At 44.9% G+C, this 19,315-nt stretch overlaps 1 protein-coding gene across 1 annotated transcript in view; it reads left to right on the top strand.

Moving 5' to 3' along the window:
* Nucleotides 1–19,315, top strand: part of EPB41L4B (erythrocyte membrane protein band 4.1 like 4B) — a 149,582-nt gene that overhangs the window by 41,137 nt on the left and 89,130 nt on the right. The window contains exons 2-6 of the mRNA XM_011954584.1: nt 1–105; nt 11,255–11,297; nt 12,149–12,227; nt 14,686–14,730; nt 16,580–16,632. Coding sequence (XP_011809974.1) covers nt 11,291–11,297; nt 12,149–12,227; nt 14,686–14,730; nt 16,580–16,632 — 184 coding nt within the window. The 5' untranslated portion in view covers nt 1–105; nt 11,255–11,290. The remainder of the gene's footprint in view (nt 106–11,254; nt 11,298–12,148; nt 12,228–14,685; nt 14,731–16,579; nt 16,633–19,315) is intronic.

The raw sequence follows: 19,315 nt of genomic DNA, 5'->3' as shown, positions 1-19,315 counted from the left end.
AAACATGCCAAAGGCCAGGATTTGTTTGATCAGATTGTGTATCACTTGGACCTTGTGGAAACAGATTACTTTGGCCTCCAGTTCCTCGATTCTGCCCAGGTTGCGGTAAGTTATTGCTTTGATTCATTTCAGAACAGATTGGCTTGTCATTGCTAATTGCACATCTATAGTTGCTGGAAATGGGTAGAGAAAAACAGGAGTAAAACTGTGATACTGTGCCAGTTAACAGGCATTGGGATGGTGGTTGTGGTGCCCAAGTGCCATGCATCACAGTGCCTGTAGGATGCCTCACCCTTGAAGTGGCCAATAACCAGGAGAGGATGTGAATGGGATGCATTAGGGATGCATTATAAGGACATTTCTAGAAAAGGTAGAAAGAAGAAACATCATTACAGAAGTTCTTTTAGGCTGGGGACAGTGTCTCATGCCTGTAATCTCAGCACTTTGGGAGACTGAGGCAGGTGGATTGCTTGAGTCCAGGAGTTCAAAACCAGCCTGGGCAACATGGCAAAACCTCATCTCAACAAAGAATACAAAAATTAGCCAGGCATGGTGGTGTGTGCCTGTAGTCCCAGCTACTAGGGAGGCTGAGGTAGGAGGATTGATTGAACCCGGATGGTCAAGGCTGCAGTAAACTCAATCAATCCTGCCACCTCAGCCTCCCTAGTGGCTGTATTCCAGCCTGGGTGACAGAGTAAGACCCTGTCTCCAAAAAAAAAAGAAAGAAAGAAAAAAGAGAAGAAAGAAACTCTTTTAATGGTGCTGTTGTTTTTTTAACCAGCAGAAGAAGCTGCGCCACCATCTTCTCACAGAGTCTGCCTAGGTAGAAAGCAGGTGCTGTGAACGGAGCTGAATGCCAGCCAGGCTTAGTGGGATTGGGGGTGGATGGGGTCGGAGCAGGTCTTGGTGTTACTGGGAACCATCTTGCAGGTTCCAGGAGGCTGTGTTAGGTCAGCTCTTTACTTGCTTTGCCTGAGACAGAACTGTTGACAGTGGAGATGTTAGAATGAGTGAACTCCACACAGTTCAGACCCACTCTTTTTAAAAGCAGGAATGACTTCATAGTTCCCCTTCCCAGCAAAATCTAGCTTGGGGTTTCAAAGATAATTTATTCGACAATCTAAATCTATTTATGGAGTGCCCATTATGCACTGGGCCCTGTGCTGAGCGTTGTGGATAAAGCAGTGCGCATAGATATGTCATATGCCAGATGGTAATAGGAGTCAAGAAAAATAAAGGCGAGGAAGGGGTAGCCGGGGGAAAGGGGAAGCACTATTTTAGACAGTGTGTTGAAGGCTGGGTTCCCTGGTCAGGATATTTGGGCTGGAGACCTGGAGCTCCTCATAATGGTTAAGGCTGTCTACTGGAAGATACTTACCAGATACTTCCTGATTGTATCTGGAAGTTGTCAGGTGAGATGTGACATTTGTAGGGTGAAGATGTACAAAATTGGTGCCTGGGAATTAGGTCTGCTGGAGAATGTGAGATGCTGAGTCCTTAGGTGACAGATTGGAATCTGGATGGGAATGCATCCTGGCTATAGTGCCTCTGGGGTGGACACTCCCACTGGGTGTCCCTGTGCAGATGTGTCCCTCAACCTCAGCCACTTCTGCATCTTCAGGACTTCCTGTTGTGCCACCCCACCCCGCCCCCAAACTGTGTCCTCCTCAAACTGTGTCCTCCTCGAACCCTCCTGGTTCCTTCTCACTTCTCAGCCAGAGACTCTCACTCCGCCTACCTGGCCCGGGAGAAGAGCAGAACAGCTTTTCCCTTTCCGCCTCTCAGTCCAGTTCTGCTTCCTATGAAGTTGGGCCGACCAGTGTCCTACCCTCTGACCTCATGACTGTCCTTCGCATCCCTCAAGGACTTTGGTGTCTCAGTTTTTCTCTTCCTCTGGGCAGCCTCAGGACTGAAGTTACTGGCCCTCCTGTATATTCTGGACACTGTTTCCTGTCATTTAAGCTTCATTTGAGCAGATTGACGAGACCCACATAGATTCCCATGGGTCCTGTCACCACCCGCACTCCAAGATCCAGGATTCTGCCAGTCCCCATTCCAGGATAACTTGCCTTGATTCCATCCATTTTCCCAGTTCCTCTCCCTCTGGACTTGGCCCACAGTGGTCCCCTTCTGCCCTTTCTCCCCTCCCAGCCTCCTCCTGCCCTGGCCTTCCTCCCAGCCCGAGCCAGGCCTAGGGCACCTCACCTGTGTCCTCACTTGGCCTTTGATTCTCCTGCCCCTGTGACTGTCCCCTGGCCTCCCCTTGACACGCAGGCCCATCTGTTTCCTCTGCGGCTTGTCCCAGCCTGCCAGGCGTTGCTGGAGAGAGCTACAGTCTGTGCCTTCTGGCATCAGCACCGATCACAGGTTCAGCAGAGTCCAAGCCCCCTAGCTGCTCCCTGAGCCTCAGTAGCCCCAGATTGACTCTTGGCCACCCGACAGGTCCATGTCTGGATCTGAGCACCGACCTTTAGTCCAGTCCCCACGGAGACTTTGTTCCAGCAGTTGCCTCACCTACTGAGAAGACTGCGGTCGGTCATCTAAAACTCCTTGAATTTTCTTCCCCTACACCTCTGATTCTGTCCATCTTTTTTTTTTTTTTTTTTTTTTTTTGCCTTACATGAAGGGAGCATGCCTGCTTCTCCATCAACTCTCTACACCTGCAGCGGCAGTCCTAGTTCCACTTGCTTCCTGAATGCCACATTTAGAGTTCTCTCTGTCCCCAGCGTCCTCCACCTGTTTCCAGCATCTGCCACTCTCCAGCCCTCTTCTTCCCTGGAACTCTTCTTGATTCTGCCTTCTCCTACGTGTCTTAAAGCATGTGGTATTTTTGGCTTCAGAATATCTATGGCCCTGGACTAGAAGTCAGACTGGACCTCGTTCCTGGCTCTGCCTCTGACTCATTTGGTAGGCTTTACATAGGCTGCGTTGCTCCTCTGGCCTCTGTTTTCTCATCTGTAAAATGGGGTACTTGGACCTGTTCTCCAAGAAAACTTACAATTCTGATGTTCAGTCATTCTGAGTCTAAAGGGGAGGTTGGCATGTCTGCTCCAAATGCCTTCTCTAGTTAGAAAGGAGAAGGTATCTTTCATTTCTGCCATTAGAACCTATGCCTCTTGCCTTGGCAGCATGTCCTCATCCCCAGTGACCCCTCATTAGCCACTCAGATTCCCAGAAAGCCAAGTCTGTGACTCCATTATGAAGGCCTTTGCCACGAGCCTCTGCTGACTTGGCTGGCAGGCTTTCCCGCCTGCCAGTGCCCTGTCACTGTGCAGCAGGAGGGGTGTTCACAGCAGGATACAGGTGGCTTTCCCAGGCTAGACACCTGCAGATGCTCAGGCTCTCAGGCCTTTCCAGCATCCAACTCTACGAACATGAGGCAAAAGCAGGTGGGAGGGCGGAGGTCCTCATCTGCCTCCAGCTCTGAGAATGCAAGAGCTGTGTGGCAGCAGCAGCTCCCAGGACCCTCTAGTCATTCCCATCTTTGCTTTCTGAGCTGGACTCCTTACAGGCTGGGTCTGATGATGCCTGCCCTTACTTCTGTGCCTTTGCTTGTGCTGTTACTGCTTCTGCTGTTTCTCACCTGTTTAAACTAAAGCCATCCTTCAAGACCATCTCAGATGACCCCTCTCACCCTTCATGAAGCGTATCCTGAACTTCCAAAGTGTTTTTTCTTCTATGCCAATCTTATTTTGCCTTCTGTAGCCATTTGACTGTTTGGCCTTGGGTTTGTTAAGTGTGTGTGTGTGTGTGTATATATATATGTATATGTGTGTGTATGTGTGTGTGTATATATGTATATATACACATATTATTTATGTGTGTGTATATATATAGATTATATATATATATATATATAAAACTTTAAAATTAGATCCTAAGACTTAGGACCTCCTCCTCTTAACTTGGTGATTCTTGGGGACAAGGCACATAATCTAGAACCTCGTACTCTTGAGCCTCAGTTTCCTAGCTGTAAAGTGGAGGCAGCGTAATAACATCTATTTCATGGGGAATTTGAGGAGCTCAGAGAATTAATGGAGGAGAAAAATTTTTGTAACCGGGACATGGGTATGGGTCTCCTCTTTGTAGCTGGGCAGTGTGAGGGGGACCAGAAGTCATCACTGCCCCCGGCGTGAGCCTGCTAAAAAGGTACCGTTAGCTGATGGAAACCCGTAAGGCCCGCATTGCCTGTGGGAGAAGCCGTAGCCAATTTAAACAAGAGGCTTTGGGGAGAGCCTGCTGAGGTGGCTTTTGGGGTCATTGATTTTCACAGGACCTGGGAGGTGATTGGATGTCATAGGAGGAGTTTCTGCGGACAGTAGGGTAATAGATGGACCCGGAAGGGAATGGTTCACTTGGCTATTGGCTTATTGCCCCATAATTGAGCCTCCTTCAAGCACTGGTGTTCCCACCCAGCCCCTGACATGCAGATCAGAGGATTGGCAGCTGCAGGGCTCTTGGCATGGCTCTCTGCATACCCAGCTTATATCCCCAGCTCCCTGAAAAGAGCCAGGCCTGGTTTCCATAGTGCCCTGCCCAGCCCTGAAGCAACTGTCAAAGCCTATTGATATCACCTATTTTTAGCAGTTGGGACTAGGACCTCCTGTTTCCCTTTTCCATGTCAAAACAGGAGGCCATCCAGGAACCCACTCTGCAGATTTCACTTTGGTACAGCTCAAAGCAGGGGCTGGGAGTCTGTGTTTACGTATCAAAGCTTGCTTCTGAGAGCCAAGGGCTCAGGCCTGCACAGTCTCACTTTCCCACTGCCCGATCACGATAAGTGCTGTTTACCCAGTTCTCGCCCTGAGCCCGGCACTGAACTGCAGTCTTTGTGTAACTCTTGTTTAACATTCATCCACTGATCTATAAAGTAGGCCATAAAACAGAACCATTTTACAGATGATGAAGCTGAGGCTCAGAGACACTAGTGTTCCTGAGAATGTTGTAAAGGTTAAAAGCCAGGATTCAGAACTTGGTCTCATTCCAAAGTCCAGTACTTTCCACTTGGCTATATGACTCTGATATGCACTTGGTTCATGCGTACATATGTATATAGAAGCAAGAAAGGGAAGGTTCAGTCAATACCATTCAGCCAACTTTGACTTGGAGCTCACTCAGTGCTGAGCTCTATGGTTGCACAAATGAGCTTGATATTGTCCCTACCTGCCACATTCTGTTGGGAGACACAGACAAGTAATCCCCTGAACTACAGTGTATTCAGTCCTCTAAAGGACCAGTGTAAAGTCTCCTCTGTGTCTGGAGGAGGGATTGTCTACATATTATTGATAAAATGAACAAGATATCCAAGAGGAAGGGTGAACAGATGTGGGCCACAGAGAATGAGAGGACTTTGCCAGGCAGAGGAGGGACAGGGATTTTGGGCAGTGGTAATAACAGCCCCACCAAGCAGGAGCCTCCCTTCCTCTCTTGGGAGCAGGTGTCCTGGAGGGTAGATGTGGCCACCATTAAGTCCTTCCCTAAGCTGCTTTTCAACATGAAAAGGGAGCTTTTTCTGATGGTACATTTTGCAGTAAGGAATCCAAAAGAGATGATTTTGACCTTTGTCTCAAGTCTTGTCAGATGTGTGTCCTCTGGCCTTTTTAGCATAGAATCTGGCAATGAGAGGTGCAGGGCTGCATAGTGAGGCTGGTACATAGATGTGGCGCCTGCTGGGAGGGTTCAGTGGCCGCTAAAGGGACTCGTGCGGCTCCTTTGGCTTTGCTTTAATGATTGTTCTGAATGTCGTCACATTTGCCACTTGTGTGGACACTATTGGGTGCTCTTGCCATCTCAGATGTAATTATAAGAAGAAAACAGTGACTACTAGGTATACCTGGAGGGGACATAGGAGAGTATAAATGCTAAGAGTAGAATCTGTGTTACAACTGCAGGAAATCAGACAAAACCCCTTCCTTCCACCCATTTGGTTCAGTGCAGTTTCCATAGACAGTGCTTAGGGGATAGTTCTGTTCACAGGGGCTGAAGCTGAGGCTCAGGTACCCGGACTGTGAGGTGGGCTGGCCGGGGGCTGGTGGGCTTGCTTGTGGCCACACATCAGGTGAGTGGCAGAGCTGCGACTTGAACCCTGATATTCTGCCTCCTTGCATGGTGGTCCAAAGAAATGTAAACCGAGCTCAAGAAATGCCACAGGGCCTGGTGTGGTGGCTCACATCTGTAATCCCAGCACTTTGGGAGGCCTAGGCAGGTGGATCACCTGAGGTCAGGAGTTCAAGACCAGACTGGCCAACATGGCAAAATCCTGTCTCTATTAAAAATATAAAAATTAGCCAGGCGTGGTGGCACATGCCTATAACCCCAGCTACGTGGGAGGCTGAGGCAGGAGAATCAGTTGAACCCAGGAGGCAGAGGTTGCAGTGAGCTGAGATCATGCCACTGCACTCCAGCCTGGGTGACAGAGCGAGACTCTGTCTCGAAAAGGAAAAAAAAAAAGAAAATGCCACAGGCCTCTCTGCAGCCTGTGTCTGAATGCTGGGAGGCAGGCCGAGTGTTTTCCTGCCCATGTGCAAATACTGGTGCTGAATGGGAAGCTGCTAAAGGGGTCTCCACCACTGATTTAGATGATTCCAAGGAAATCATCTCACACCAGCAGGTAGCTGGTGTTGAGTGAGTTTATAGGGCTTTGTCATCATGGGGAGCAGGAAAGATCCCTCATAGGCAGAGAAGGCACTTTAAGCTAGTCTGTGGTGTGGAAACCTGGAGTACTGGATGCTGACACTGACAGGGCTGTGAGTTTGAATTCCAGCTCTGCTTCTTTTCAGGGCTGTACCTCCCACACCCCAGCCTTAGTCAGAGGATGGATGTGATACAGTAAACCCCAAAGGCATTCATCCCCTTGTTCCTCTTTTCATCCTTTGGGTACAATTTGATTATCTCTTCAGATTCCTTCCAGCTCTAGTTTAAACACAAACTATATATATATATATAAATTTATATATTTATTTATTTATTTGAGACAGGGTCTTACTCTTATCACTCAGGCTGGAGTGCAGCTCGACTCACTGCAACCTCTGCCTCCCTGGCTCAAGGGACTCTCCTATGGGTATGCGCCACCATGCCCGGCTAATTTTTGTATTTTTAACAGAGATGGGATTTTATCATGTTGTCCAGGCTGGCCTTGAACTCTTGACCTCAGGTGATCCGCCTGCCTTGGCCTCCCAAAGTACTGGGATTACAGACGTGCACCATCATGCCTGGCCTATTTTTAATATACATAGGGTCTTGTCGTCACCCAGGCTGGAGTGCAGTAGTGTGATCATAGCTTATTGCAGCTTTGATCTCCTGGGCTCAAGCGATTCTCCCACCTCAGCCTCCTCAGTAGCTGGGACTACAGATGCATGCCACCATGCCTAGCTATTTTTTTTTTTTTTTAGACGGAGTCTCGCTCTGTCGCCCAGGCTGGAGTGCAGTGGCCGGATCTCAGCTCACTGCAAGCTCCGCCTCCCGGGTTTACGCCATTCTCCTGCCTCAGCCTCCTGAGTAGCTGGGACTACAGGCGTCCGCCACCTCGCCCGACTAGTTTTTTGTATTTTTTTAGTAGAGATGGGGTTTCATCGTGTTAGCCAGGATGGTCTCGATCTCCTGACCTTGTGATCCGCCCGTCTTGGCCTCCCAAAGTGCTGGGAGTACAGGCTTGAGCCACCGCGCCCGGCCTATGCCTAGCTATTTTAAAAAGAAAGAAAAATTTGTAGAGATGGGGTCTTGCTCTGATGCCCAGGCTGATCTTGAACTCCTGGGTTCAAACGATCCTTCTGCCTTAGCCTCTCAAATTGTTGAGATTACAGGTATGAGCCACCGTGCCTGACTTAGGTGCTCTTTATAAGCCAAGAAAATTTGCAGGTACTAGAAATCCTATTATGAGTTTCATCACTCAGACTTAATGGTGAAGGCTCAGGAGATGTTCCGGCAGAGAGTTGTTAGATGCTATTTAACTCCTGAGCTGCTCTGAGGCCTTGTAGTTCCACTGCTCCTATGTAGATTTGAGATGATTACATTCTACAACCAGGCTTATGGGTGTCATATTTCCAGAATTGAGGTACTATTGGAACAGATGGGCCTTGCCAAGATCATCTCGCACATCTTGATTTATGGAAAGGATTTTGCCAGATAGACTTGGATAAGAAATTCAGATTAGAAACCACCTTTCTAACACCCGTTAGAGTGTTTGAGTAAAATGTCCTGCCATTTGAACTGAGAAATGCACCTGTCTGTTTCCAGTGACTGGTTTAATGGTCTGCTAAGAGGGCCGGAGCCATTTGCCTTGGCGTTTACCCACAGGCAGCATGGCTATATTTAGCCAGGCCACAGGTGAACATCTGAGACAGGTCCCGCTGCTGCTGAATGCTGTCCTCAAAGCCGAGTGTAGGATACAGTTTACTAAATGCTACATTGGGCTTTCATTGCCCCAGTGTTTAAGTCACAAGGCGGTCTTGTGGGATAAAATATGAGTGATCAGAGTCTCAAAGGCCCCTGCTGCTAAGAAGAAAGTCAGATCATTTTGAACTGGTTGGATACAAGATAGGTTTTGTCATCTTTCATTTTAGGATTGTGACTGGGTTTCTTACTGCCTCTGATGCAGGCAAGCAAAACCTGATCCCATCATCAAGGGGTCAAGGAGCTTTTAAAATGAGGAAGCCATTTCTGGTTCCATTCTCGGCTTCACCAGCCCCAGACTTTTCATAGACATCTATCCTGGCAGGTCCTGCTGTGGGCAGGACTCTGGCTGAGCAGGAAGGATGGAGCCCAGCCTACAATGGCTGAGGGGGTGCCTTTTACAGTGTGGCCAGAGGGCAAAGCAGTCAGCCGCCCCGTACCAGTATCTGGCTGTGGTCTGCCTGTGAATGCACACCAGCCACAGATGTTTGGCCGTTTCACCTCTTGGACTAGCCTGTAAAACCTGAAATTGCTTGAGATTTTGCTCAGCCCAAACAGCAGTTTCGAGAAGGGGCTGTGGATGTTTCAAGATCTCCAAGATCATCAGAACCTCTTCCTGGGTAGGAGAGGATGTGGAAAACGTCAGTACTAAATATTTAACGGGCACGCTGGAAGCATTTATGAAAACTGATGCTCTGAGATTCTGTTTAACATCTTGGGTGGGACCTGAGTTTTGACTTTTTCAAAGTTCCTCAAGTGACGGTAATACTAATACACAGCCAGGATGGAAAAGCACAGCTGGGGAGACTGCACAAGTTGGACTTGGCTGAAGATGAGACTTTGACAGTAGAGGAAGAGGAAAGGGAGGCCTCAACTTGTTCTACTCAAAATAGTGGTGAGGAGACTTAAGAAAGGAAAGAAATGGAACAAGCTTCTTTAAGTGATAAGCCTCTCATGGGCTAATTAGACTAGGGGATGAGTGATGAATTATTTTGAAAGTGAGAAGAACAGGTTTAGTCATAGCCATTAGCATGTTACTTGGTAGGAAAGTAAATATTAGGCTTAAATCAAGTCTGTATCAGCCCCCTCCAGGGGCCAAAGTTGGGGGTTTTCAGCTTGTTGGAGGGCACTAGCAGCGTCTAATTCTAATGAGGTGAACTCATAAAACAACAAGTGAATATGGACGTGACAAGGCAGCCCACCCCCAAAAATAATATTCTCATTGAAATAAACAATTAGGCAGCAAGGTAAAAAGAAAGTAAATGGCATTCACAGCCCCACCATCCAAAAATCACCTCTACAATTCCTTCTGGACATATCTAGATAGAAAATAATAATTTTATACAAATGAGATTCCACCTGATTTTGTTTTTCTCATGTAACATTGTGCTGTGGATCTCTTGGCACATCAATAAATACAGGCCTACGTCAGTTTTAAATAGTATTTCATTATATGGATGAGCCATTTTCTAATCCATCTCTGTTGATGGACATTTAGGTCATTTCCAATTCAAAGCTATTAACAATGAGATAAAGCATCCTGCACATGTGCGTCTGAGATACGCATCCTGCTGTGGTGACATTACGTGGCTACCTAGCCAGGAGTGGAGATGACAAAAGCCCCACAACCCACGTTCTCCCATTGCACTGCCCCCAGTTTATTGTGTTATAAATCATCTGTTATTCGCTTTTGTGTTTCCTTATCCCCCTCCTCCCACACAGTCATAATGGCCTCTTTGGTTAGGTGTGGAGTACACTGTCTAGGTGGAGTCCTGCCCCTCCTCATTATTAGACTGTGCAGGGCGCAAGTGTGTCTGAAAGCCCATTGGCAGTCAGCAGAATGGCCTCTGACTCTGAGTAACTCGTGAGAAGCCCACTCTGCTTGTATCACCCCAGCTGTCTTTCTAGCAGGGAAGTTTCAGCATGCATTAGGTCCACATAAAGTGATGGGAACAGTCCCTACTTGCCTCACTTTAAAAAATAATTTATATTTAATACTTATTTCTCAAGAATCTAACAGGGGCCTTCTGGGTGCCATACCTTGTGCTTGGCACAGGAAACAGTCACAATTAAGTGCCCGGTCCCTGGCCTCCAGGAGCTGACGTCTGCACAGAGGCGCTTAGTAGAATAGTCCTAAATGCAGTTCTCCGTGGAAGTTAAGTGGCTGAGGCTCCTCAAGACAGCAGTATCAATGACTTTGACTTCATAGGGAAACTTTTATATGAGGCAGATGGTTTTGTAATCTCCTTAGATAAGACTGAAGCAGTTCTTTTGGTCAAAGCTAGAGGAAGTTAAAATGCCCTCATTGACCAGAGCAAAATGATCTTAGGCAAATCCCTGCCTGCCTTTGCATTTGCAGTGTGGCTCATTTTCCTGGCGAAAGAATAAAGGGGTTGTGAATTTTAGTTCTGTACTTCAAAGAGTTTAGGATGACAACCTCAAGACCAGTGCATGATGAGAAATTATTGGTATCCTAGATTGTACTTTTTGCTAGATTGATGGAGACCTGGAATGCTTGGAGAAGATTGGCTGTAACTTGAGAAACTCAGAAGGAAAAGGCAGTTGGTGGCTCTGCTGATCAATTAGTTAAGGAATTTTATGTTCTTTCAGGCACCACTTTGTAAAACTTCCAGAAACTAGGGAGTCCCCTCCGCAGAAAAATGCACATATATGCATAAACATTGAATTTTTTTTATACCATCCTGAGCAGTTTGCAGATTCTCAGCCTAAAAGCCCATGATGTGATCCAAACCCTGGTTTTTATGGGTAGAATTACTAAGGTTTTTAGAGGACGGTAACTGTGAGAGCTGAATAACCTTGCTGATGAACTATTCCTAAAGAAACTGTTTTTTCTTTCTTTCAGCACTGGCTGGATCATGCCAAACCCATAAAAAAGCAGATGAAAAGTAAGTAAGCAGAATTTAGCCCACTCATTTATTTCTTTTTTTCTGAGAGTAAACTCCTTTGCCAGTGTTTTGAGGTGTTACGTTTTCATTAGAACTTGGAAGCATTTTAAAAATCAATTCAGTATTAAGTGGACGATTTTTAATTTCTTAAGGCTAGCCCAAAGATGAGAGTTTAAAATTGGAATAAAAGTGTTTAGTGGATATTGAAAAAACCGACTGTGCTCTCGTTTGAAATCAGACGCCTCTGCCAGTGAGCACTGATTAATCTGCTATTCAGAAACTCAGCTTTATACCTGTTATATCTACTTTCTAATGAATTACAACATAGTCTCAGAGGATGAGAGAGTAGGAGGGATCTTTGATAGTCTGCTACAGCTTTCTCAATGTACAGGTGTGGTAACCACATTTTTTAATGTTGTTTATGCTTGGGTAATTTTAAAAAATTCATATTCTCTTAAAAGTGCTTTAAAGTGTTTTTAGATAACAGAACACTTTGCATCACTTTCCTTTAGCGTTTGTACTTTGTACTTTGTAAAAACTAGCTGTCAGTTTGGAGTACTGTGGCATTGAGGTGAAAGTAAAATGTCAGCTTTTAGGTAATCCATCTAGATCACTAGGGTTTTCTCCTGGAATGAGGTTACTAGCTAAACTGTCTTAGTCAACACAAAAGTCCATCTGTCTCAGTTTCCCTGACGAGGATTGAAAAGAATTGACCAGGGTTGCGTGCCCAGTTATGCTGTCCTGATGTCGTGCTAGATGTTATAGATTTAACGTGCTTTTCCTTTTGTCCATCCTGTGATCTTCAAAACTGGGGGAAAAACATCTTCAACCTTCCATCTCCAAATGTTTAGTTGGACCTGCTTATGCTTTGCACTTTCGAGTTAAATACTATTCTTCAGAACCAAACAACCTTCGTGAGGAGTTTACAAGGTAGGCCACGATGCGGAACAATCTCCCGCCCAGCAGTGCTTGCCTTATGTGTCATTTATGACTCTTCTCAATTGTGGGTTTGCCTCTTCTTCTGTCTGCCGTCTTTCTATTTCTCAGCAAGAGTTATTAGTATTTTTCCGGTGCTTTGATACTCCGTTAAAAATCCACAACTTTGCTTAATTTGACATTTTTTCTGAGTGAATAGAAATTAGAAGATACATTTTCTTGTCACACTTCCATTTTCTTGGACCCTGGATAAATTGATTGGTTGCTCTGTGACGTTTTATTTTTATCTCAACTACAAAAAGGGAAGACAGATACTGGAAAAGCATTTCTTAGTCCTAAATCGCCATCTTATTTTTTAAGGGATTGCAAAATATTCTCTTGATTGTTATAATACAAAGAACCCTCTTTAAAAAAAAGACATAGTAATTGCAGCAAAGTTGTTAAAATCCCTTCATGTTATCTTTTAGCTCCCCTGAATTTCTTTTTCTTTTCTTTTCTTTTTTTTTTTTTTTTTGAGACAAAATCTTGCTATGTTGTGTAGGTTGAAGTGCAGTGGCATGATCTTGGCTCACTGTGGCCTCTATCTACCTCCCGGGTTCAAGCGATCCTCCTGCTTCAGCCACCTGAGTAGCTGGGATTACAGGCGCAAACCATCACGCTCTGCTAATTGTTGTATATTTGATTAGAGACAGGGTTTCGCTATGTTAGCCAGGCTGGTCTCAGACTCCTGACTTCAACTGATCTGCCTGCCTTGGCCTCCAAAGTGCTGGGATTACAGGTGTGAGCCACCGTGCCCAGCCTGAATTTCTTTCATGTTTTGTTTGCCCATGTCTGTGTCCTAGACTTCAGAAACAGGAAAGAAGAAAAAAAAATTTGAGTAACATTTTAAATGTGGAGTTTCCCTCTAGCCTCTCTTCCATCAGTGAAATTCTCTACAAAGTCTTTTCCTGCTTTTGATATCCCCAGAGCCTCCTTGTCATTGTTTGTGTGATGGAGTGTAGTGGTGACATGTAGGCTGCTGGGTGGTTCTTAGGGAGATGACCCATGAGTAATGCCTTAAAGACTGACTGGTTATCACCATTTCCCCTGGGCCTTTTTTTTTTTTTTTTGAGACAAGGTCTCGCTCTGCCACCCAGGCTGGAGTGCAGTGGCGTGATCACAGCTCACTGCAGCCTCAACCTCCCAAGTTCAAGTGATCCTCCCACCTCAGCCTCCCTAGTAGCTGGGACCACAGGTGTGTGCCACCATGCCTGGCTAATTTTTTGTATTTTTTAAATAGAGACAGGGTTTTGCCCTGTTACCCAGGCTTCTGCTGGGCTGCTATGGTTAGGTTTTCCTATAGGAATCAAGAGTTCTGGCCATGTTAATACTGTGTCTCTTTTGAGATGACTATGCAAGATGGTATCCTGAGTTCAGAAGTGAAGTTCAGTGGTGGCCAAGCACCAGCCAGGAAGCAGGAACATTCTGGAATATACTAGAACCTTCACCATGCCTGATCTTGATTTCTGACAAACAGTCTGTCTAGTGTTGCTCCTCAGAGTCCTCTATGAATGCTGCTTCTAGCTGTCATCAAAGCTGTTGTCTTTTAACCCGGGTTGTGTGAATCAGAAACACCTGGGAAGCTTTTGAACAGCTCAGATTCCTAGAGGCCACTCTTGTGTGTAGGATTCTGTTTCCATAGGTAGGGAGCAGAGCACAGGCAGGTTTGGTATTTACAAAGCATTGTGAGTGGTTCTGATGCCTACATCCTCCTGGTAAAAAAAAAAAAAAAAAAAATACCCCTCTTATTTAAGCCAAGACATTTATTTTTTACCTGAAGAAACCCCATGCGTGTTATTTGCTGTTTTCTTTCTCATTTTTTGTTACCCCTCTAACCATTTGCAGTCCAGTGCCGGGATTTTTCTTGTTTCGTGTGTGTGTGCGCGTGCACGCGCGCGCCTGTTTTGTGTTTTAAAAGAGTCTGCAGTTACACTGCATCAGGGGAAAAGAATCCCCAAGCAGTTTCTGACTAGAATCAGCTGCAGACTTTTTGTTACAATCCATGGCAGCAGATCTGGAATCGGCTGGTGGAGCTGGCTGAGAGCCAGACCCCGCGGCCCCACCCTGCCTGGGTTATTGGACATGTTGCATGTCCATGTGCTGTGTTCTGCTCTCTTCTCCAGCACCAAGGGGGTTGTGGAGGCTGTCATTGGACTGTGCCGTGTATCATGTTTCATCCTACAAGTATCTTGCGAGTTCCCCACATGCACTCACCTTCCTAGCTAGGTTCTGGGATGTCTTACTGGAGACCCAAGAGGAGATGCTTCCACCAAAGTTCTCATTTGATTTGGACTCCTATTTTACAATACAAAACTCCATGCCGTGTGTGGGGTGGGGTTTGCAATGGGAAGCTGGGGATTGGGAGCGGCTGGGAAAGAGTTACCCTCTATTGACTTTTGCATATGTTCGTCAGGTACCTGTTTGTTTTACAACTCAGGCATGACATTCTTTCTGGAAAGTAAGTATGTTTTTGTTCTGACTCTTAACCCAGGATAGATCATAGTGTATTTCAAAATAATTCACTGTTTTAACTCTTTTACCCTTGTTCCCTTTTCAAAATTCAAAAAAAGTGCACCAGGCATTGTAAAGTGAGTCTAATACTTGTATTCACTGTCATTATCATCCTATTTTAAATGATTACTATATGGCTTGAAGCATTTCCAAGACCATTTAATATCTTAAGTGATGTGTATTTGGGAATAACTCTCTCCCTGATCACATCACTGTCCCATTCATAATGGCTTTTGTCGTATTTGCAAGCAAGATACGTTATTAGTATGTATACACTTACAAGTATTTGGACAGTCAAAAAGTGTCATTCATCACCATCTGCATATAAGAAATGGAAAGAGGTTATGTTCTGATTCCAATAGAAAGTTTTAGACATCTCATCTCACTTCCTTTTCTCCTCTTAAAAATGGCTTTGAAATACTAGGCCTCTGGCAACACACAGTGATCATTGAGCACAAGAAGCATTGGCACTGAAGTGGTTGATTTCGCATGCAGTATTAATTTACCGTAAAGATAGGAGGTTTCAACAGGCATAGCTTTTATAACTGTGTCGTTTTTCAGCATCTGTATTGAATATTTTCTATTACATGAAAAACTAAGGCTATATTGAGTCTAAAAAGTAACCCCTGCTATTGACAAGAATACATTCTGATTTTGAATATAATCTGAAGGAAATTTAAAATGTACTTTCCGAATTTGCAAACTCTCTATAGAATATGTGCTATAAAAACCTCAGTGAAATGTACTCCATAGACCAATAGAACAAGTAGATTGTACAGTGTATACATTTGCCTTATTCAGCTATGCAATACAGACCTTTGGTTGGTGTGTGTATTATGAGTGTGTGTACTTTTTTTTAAATCCTCTCTCTCTCCATACTGTGCTCCTCATACTAAAGGCTGTGTAACTCTAGAAATTGTCCTCGGTTTGGAAAAATATTAATGGCAACACCTTGCATTTGTATAGTACTTTGTAGTTTACATGCAGTTTAGCCTGCTTTGTACTTCAAAGCAGAATGGTGTTCGAGTCCCAATATTGCTCCCTTCCAGCTGGATGACCTGGGGCAAGAGCCCTTAACACCGAGTTCCTCATCTATAAAATGGGAGATGGGTCGGGGGAGCTCACTGGCAACACCCATCCTAAAGGTTTACAAACTTGATGCATTGACCAAATTGGATAATATAAATGAAAAGGCTTTGAAAACTATGAAGTGCTATACCAATGTATGTCATTATTATTTTTCTAACCAAATTTGAAATATTACGTGTGAATGAGATCACTAAATCTGCAGTAGTACTCCTCTATGGCTATGCCTTAGATAGACTTAGAATGCTGAGTGTATCCAGCCATCCTGGCAGTATTCGATATAGTGTCTCTGTGTTTATTTTTGATGCTATGACCTTGTTTCAAGAAAGATTTGAAGGCAGCTTTAAAAGATGCAGATACTATATCAAGATAAAATAAATTTAAAATATGTTTAAATATAATAAGGCAAAGGGAACACTTTTCATTCTGTTTTCCAGACTTTTCCATTCTTGCCAAATTCAGTAAAATTGTACACGATTGATAGAAACTATATCTACGTTGGGTTATTTTGCCCTATGATGAGAATCGACTTTGGGAAATTTGTAGTGCAAATCCGCCTGTTGCATTCTTTAGTGTAGACAGCAAAAATGTAAACTAAGAATACAAATCTAAATATCGCTACCTCTTGAAAAATGATTTTAATGACATTTTATATGGTTGTGAGTACTTAAGTTCCGATTTTGAATTAATTTCATTTTATTTTTTTCAAGATTGAAATGCCCTTATGAAACAGCTGTGGAGTTAGCTGCTCTCTGTCTACAAGGTACGTTAATCTTTAGTAGTAATTAGCATTTTAATGTTACTGCTTTTTATTTCAACAAATGAGTGTCCACAGTATACCAGGCCCAGAGCTTAGCTTTGGGGATATAAATGAATATGACATGGTCTCTGTCCCCAAGTGGCTTGCAGTCCAGTGAGGAAGGCAAGGAGTAGCAAGGACTGCAGTGCAGTTCCTTCAGGAACAGAGAAGTGCAGGAGGTTTGGACAAGGAAGGCCCATTGTGGGGATGAGAAGACCATGAGTCAAGGAACCAAGGCACAAAAGTGCAGAGAGGTTAGCAGCAGTTGAATGGTGCTGCAGAGTGAAGTTCAAGAATTTGGACAGGTGGATGACCTCGGGCCCCATTTAAAGAGAAAGAATTTCATTCAGTCAGTAGTGACACCTTTGAAAGCTCTTAAGAGGCAGCAGGCCTGGCCGGATACGCACTTTAGAAAGGCCACGTTGGCTGTATGGGGAGAAGGGATTGGAGCAGGACCGAGACTGGGACTGGGAGCCCAGTGAGGAGGTGCTGCTGTAACAGAAGGGAAAGGAAACTGACTAGGGCAGGGGCTTGCACGCACATACACACACACACACACACACACACCAAGAAATAGCATTATAGCATTGGCAGTACAAGGAGAAGTAATTAGTGATTAGACTTAGGTGTTGAGGGAGGAGTTTGAGATGATTCTCAGGCTGTTTCCAGGGATGGATAGAGGTTAGAAGAGGTGAGCTCCGGTGGAGGAAATGGTCTGCATTGGGCCTCTTGGCTAAGAGGTTCTAGAAGCTCCAGCAGGTTCTTGAGTACCTGAATCTGGCTCTCTCAGAGAGGTCAGGCTGGAAGCATTAATGTCAGGGCTGGCGGGGTGCAAAGGGTATTTTTGCATGTGAGTGGGAACTGGATGGTAAGAGCTCTGCCTGCATGATTGTCAGTGTTGGCCGTTTATCTGTGTGACGCCCTGGCGGTTTGTAGTTTCGGATGCAGAAGAAACACTTGCTAAAGTCTCTAGCACTAATTAAGAGAATACTAATGTGTAACTGCACATCGGGATTTCATTAGTACATCAGATAGACATATGTTGTGCACTCGTTTGCCAGTGTGTTCATCAGCTTCTACTGGATTATGGATTATGATATATTCATTCATCATTAGCAATTATTTATGAACACCATAATGAGAATTGACTTCTCACTTTTGTGTTTGGCCAGTTTTTAAAAGTGGAACTGAGAGGTTTTTTCAAATTATAAATTAGTACATACTTATTACAGAATATCAGGACAGCAACCCACCAATCAGACAAGTAGAAGGAAGGAAAGAACCCACTGTCCTGCCAGCCACAGGCAACCAGAATTTCTGTCTGTGAGTTTTGAGTGGACTTTTGAAAATGTGATTTTGATCAGTCATCTGCAAATTTTTGTATGTTTTTTTACTTGGTATTTTTAGTATGTGTATTTTGTCATGCTTACACTCATAAAGATGGTTTTTAATGACCGTAGGATGCTCCCATGACCTGAAACTTCTATTCCTCAGTCACCTTTTAATTCCTGTTGTCTTGAACTCCTGGCCTCAAGCGATCCTCCCACCTCAGCCTCCCAAAGCACCTGGAATTACAGGCATGAGCCACTGCACCCAGACTCTTAATTCTTATTATCTAATGGGGACTTGGCATGTAGTAGATGCTTGGTAAGTGCAGAGTGAGTTGAATGAATGAGATTGGAGAGATCTTCTCACCCCACCCCCGCCAAGAACTTTAAAGGCAGAGCCTTTAAACTGGTGGTAGAGTTGATGGTAATGTCATCTATAGCCATCTGTGACAAATACAGGGCTTCCTATGTATTTTTCTGATATGACAGTCTTTATGGCAAGTGCTAATAATGACAGGCATGGCTTGGAGAACATGGCAGTGGCCTCTGCACTCCAGCCACTCACCCACTTAGCAAGCGACTTTCCTCTACCCTAGAGTTCCTGAGCTGCCAGAGGTCACACCATCAGGCTTGACAGCCCAGCAGTAGATGTCAGGGTGTCGTTAATGAGACAAAAAGCACCTATGTCAGACGCAAGGCCATTAATCCACTGGAAAGGTTTCCTCTTAAAGCCATTGGCACAATATTGCAAGCTTGTACGTTGTCCTGAAAGATCAGAGGATGAGGTGCACGTATTACCATCCCACCCCATTGTAATGAAGCCCTCACCATACTTAACAGAGTAGTGTAGAACCAAAACCTTGCCCCAGAGCTGAGACAGACACAAATAAGGTCAGTTCTCTGTGATCTTTCTTGGAGAAATTATCCATTTGAGCTGAAATCAAAATGTCAGTGTGATTTTAAGATACAATTGTTGGCTGGGCGCGGTGGCTCACACCTGTAATCCCAGCACTTTGGGAAGCTGAGGCGGGTGGATTACCTGAGGTCCAGAGTTCAAGACCAGCCTGGCCAACATGGCAAAACTCCGTCTCTACCAAAAATACAAAAATTAGCCATGCATGGTGGTGGACACCTGTAATCCCAACTACTTGGGAGGCTGAAGCAGGAGAATTGCTTGAACCCAGGAGGCGGAGGTTGCAGTGAGCCAAGATCGTGCCCCTACCCCCCACCCCGGGGGGCAGAGTGAGAAACTGTTTAAAAAAAAAAAAAAAAAAAAGATACCCCTCTTATTTAAGCCAAGACATTTATTTTTTACCTGA

Source organism: Colobus angolensis, unplaced genomic scaffold, assembly GCF_000951035.1.
Source record: "Colobus angolensis palliatus isolate OR3802 unplaced genomic scaffold, Cang.pa_1.0 Scaffold386, whole genome shotgun sequence".
NCBI lineage: Eukaryota > Metazoa > Chordata > Mammalia > Primates > Cercopithecidae > Colobus > Colobus angolensis.
Note: the sequence above shows the minus strand (reverse complement) of the source record. Positions and strands in the feature narration are given on the sequence as shown.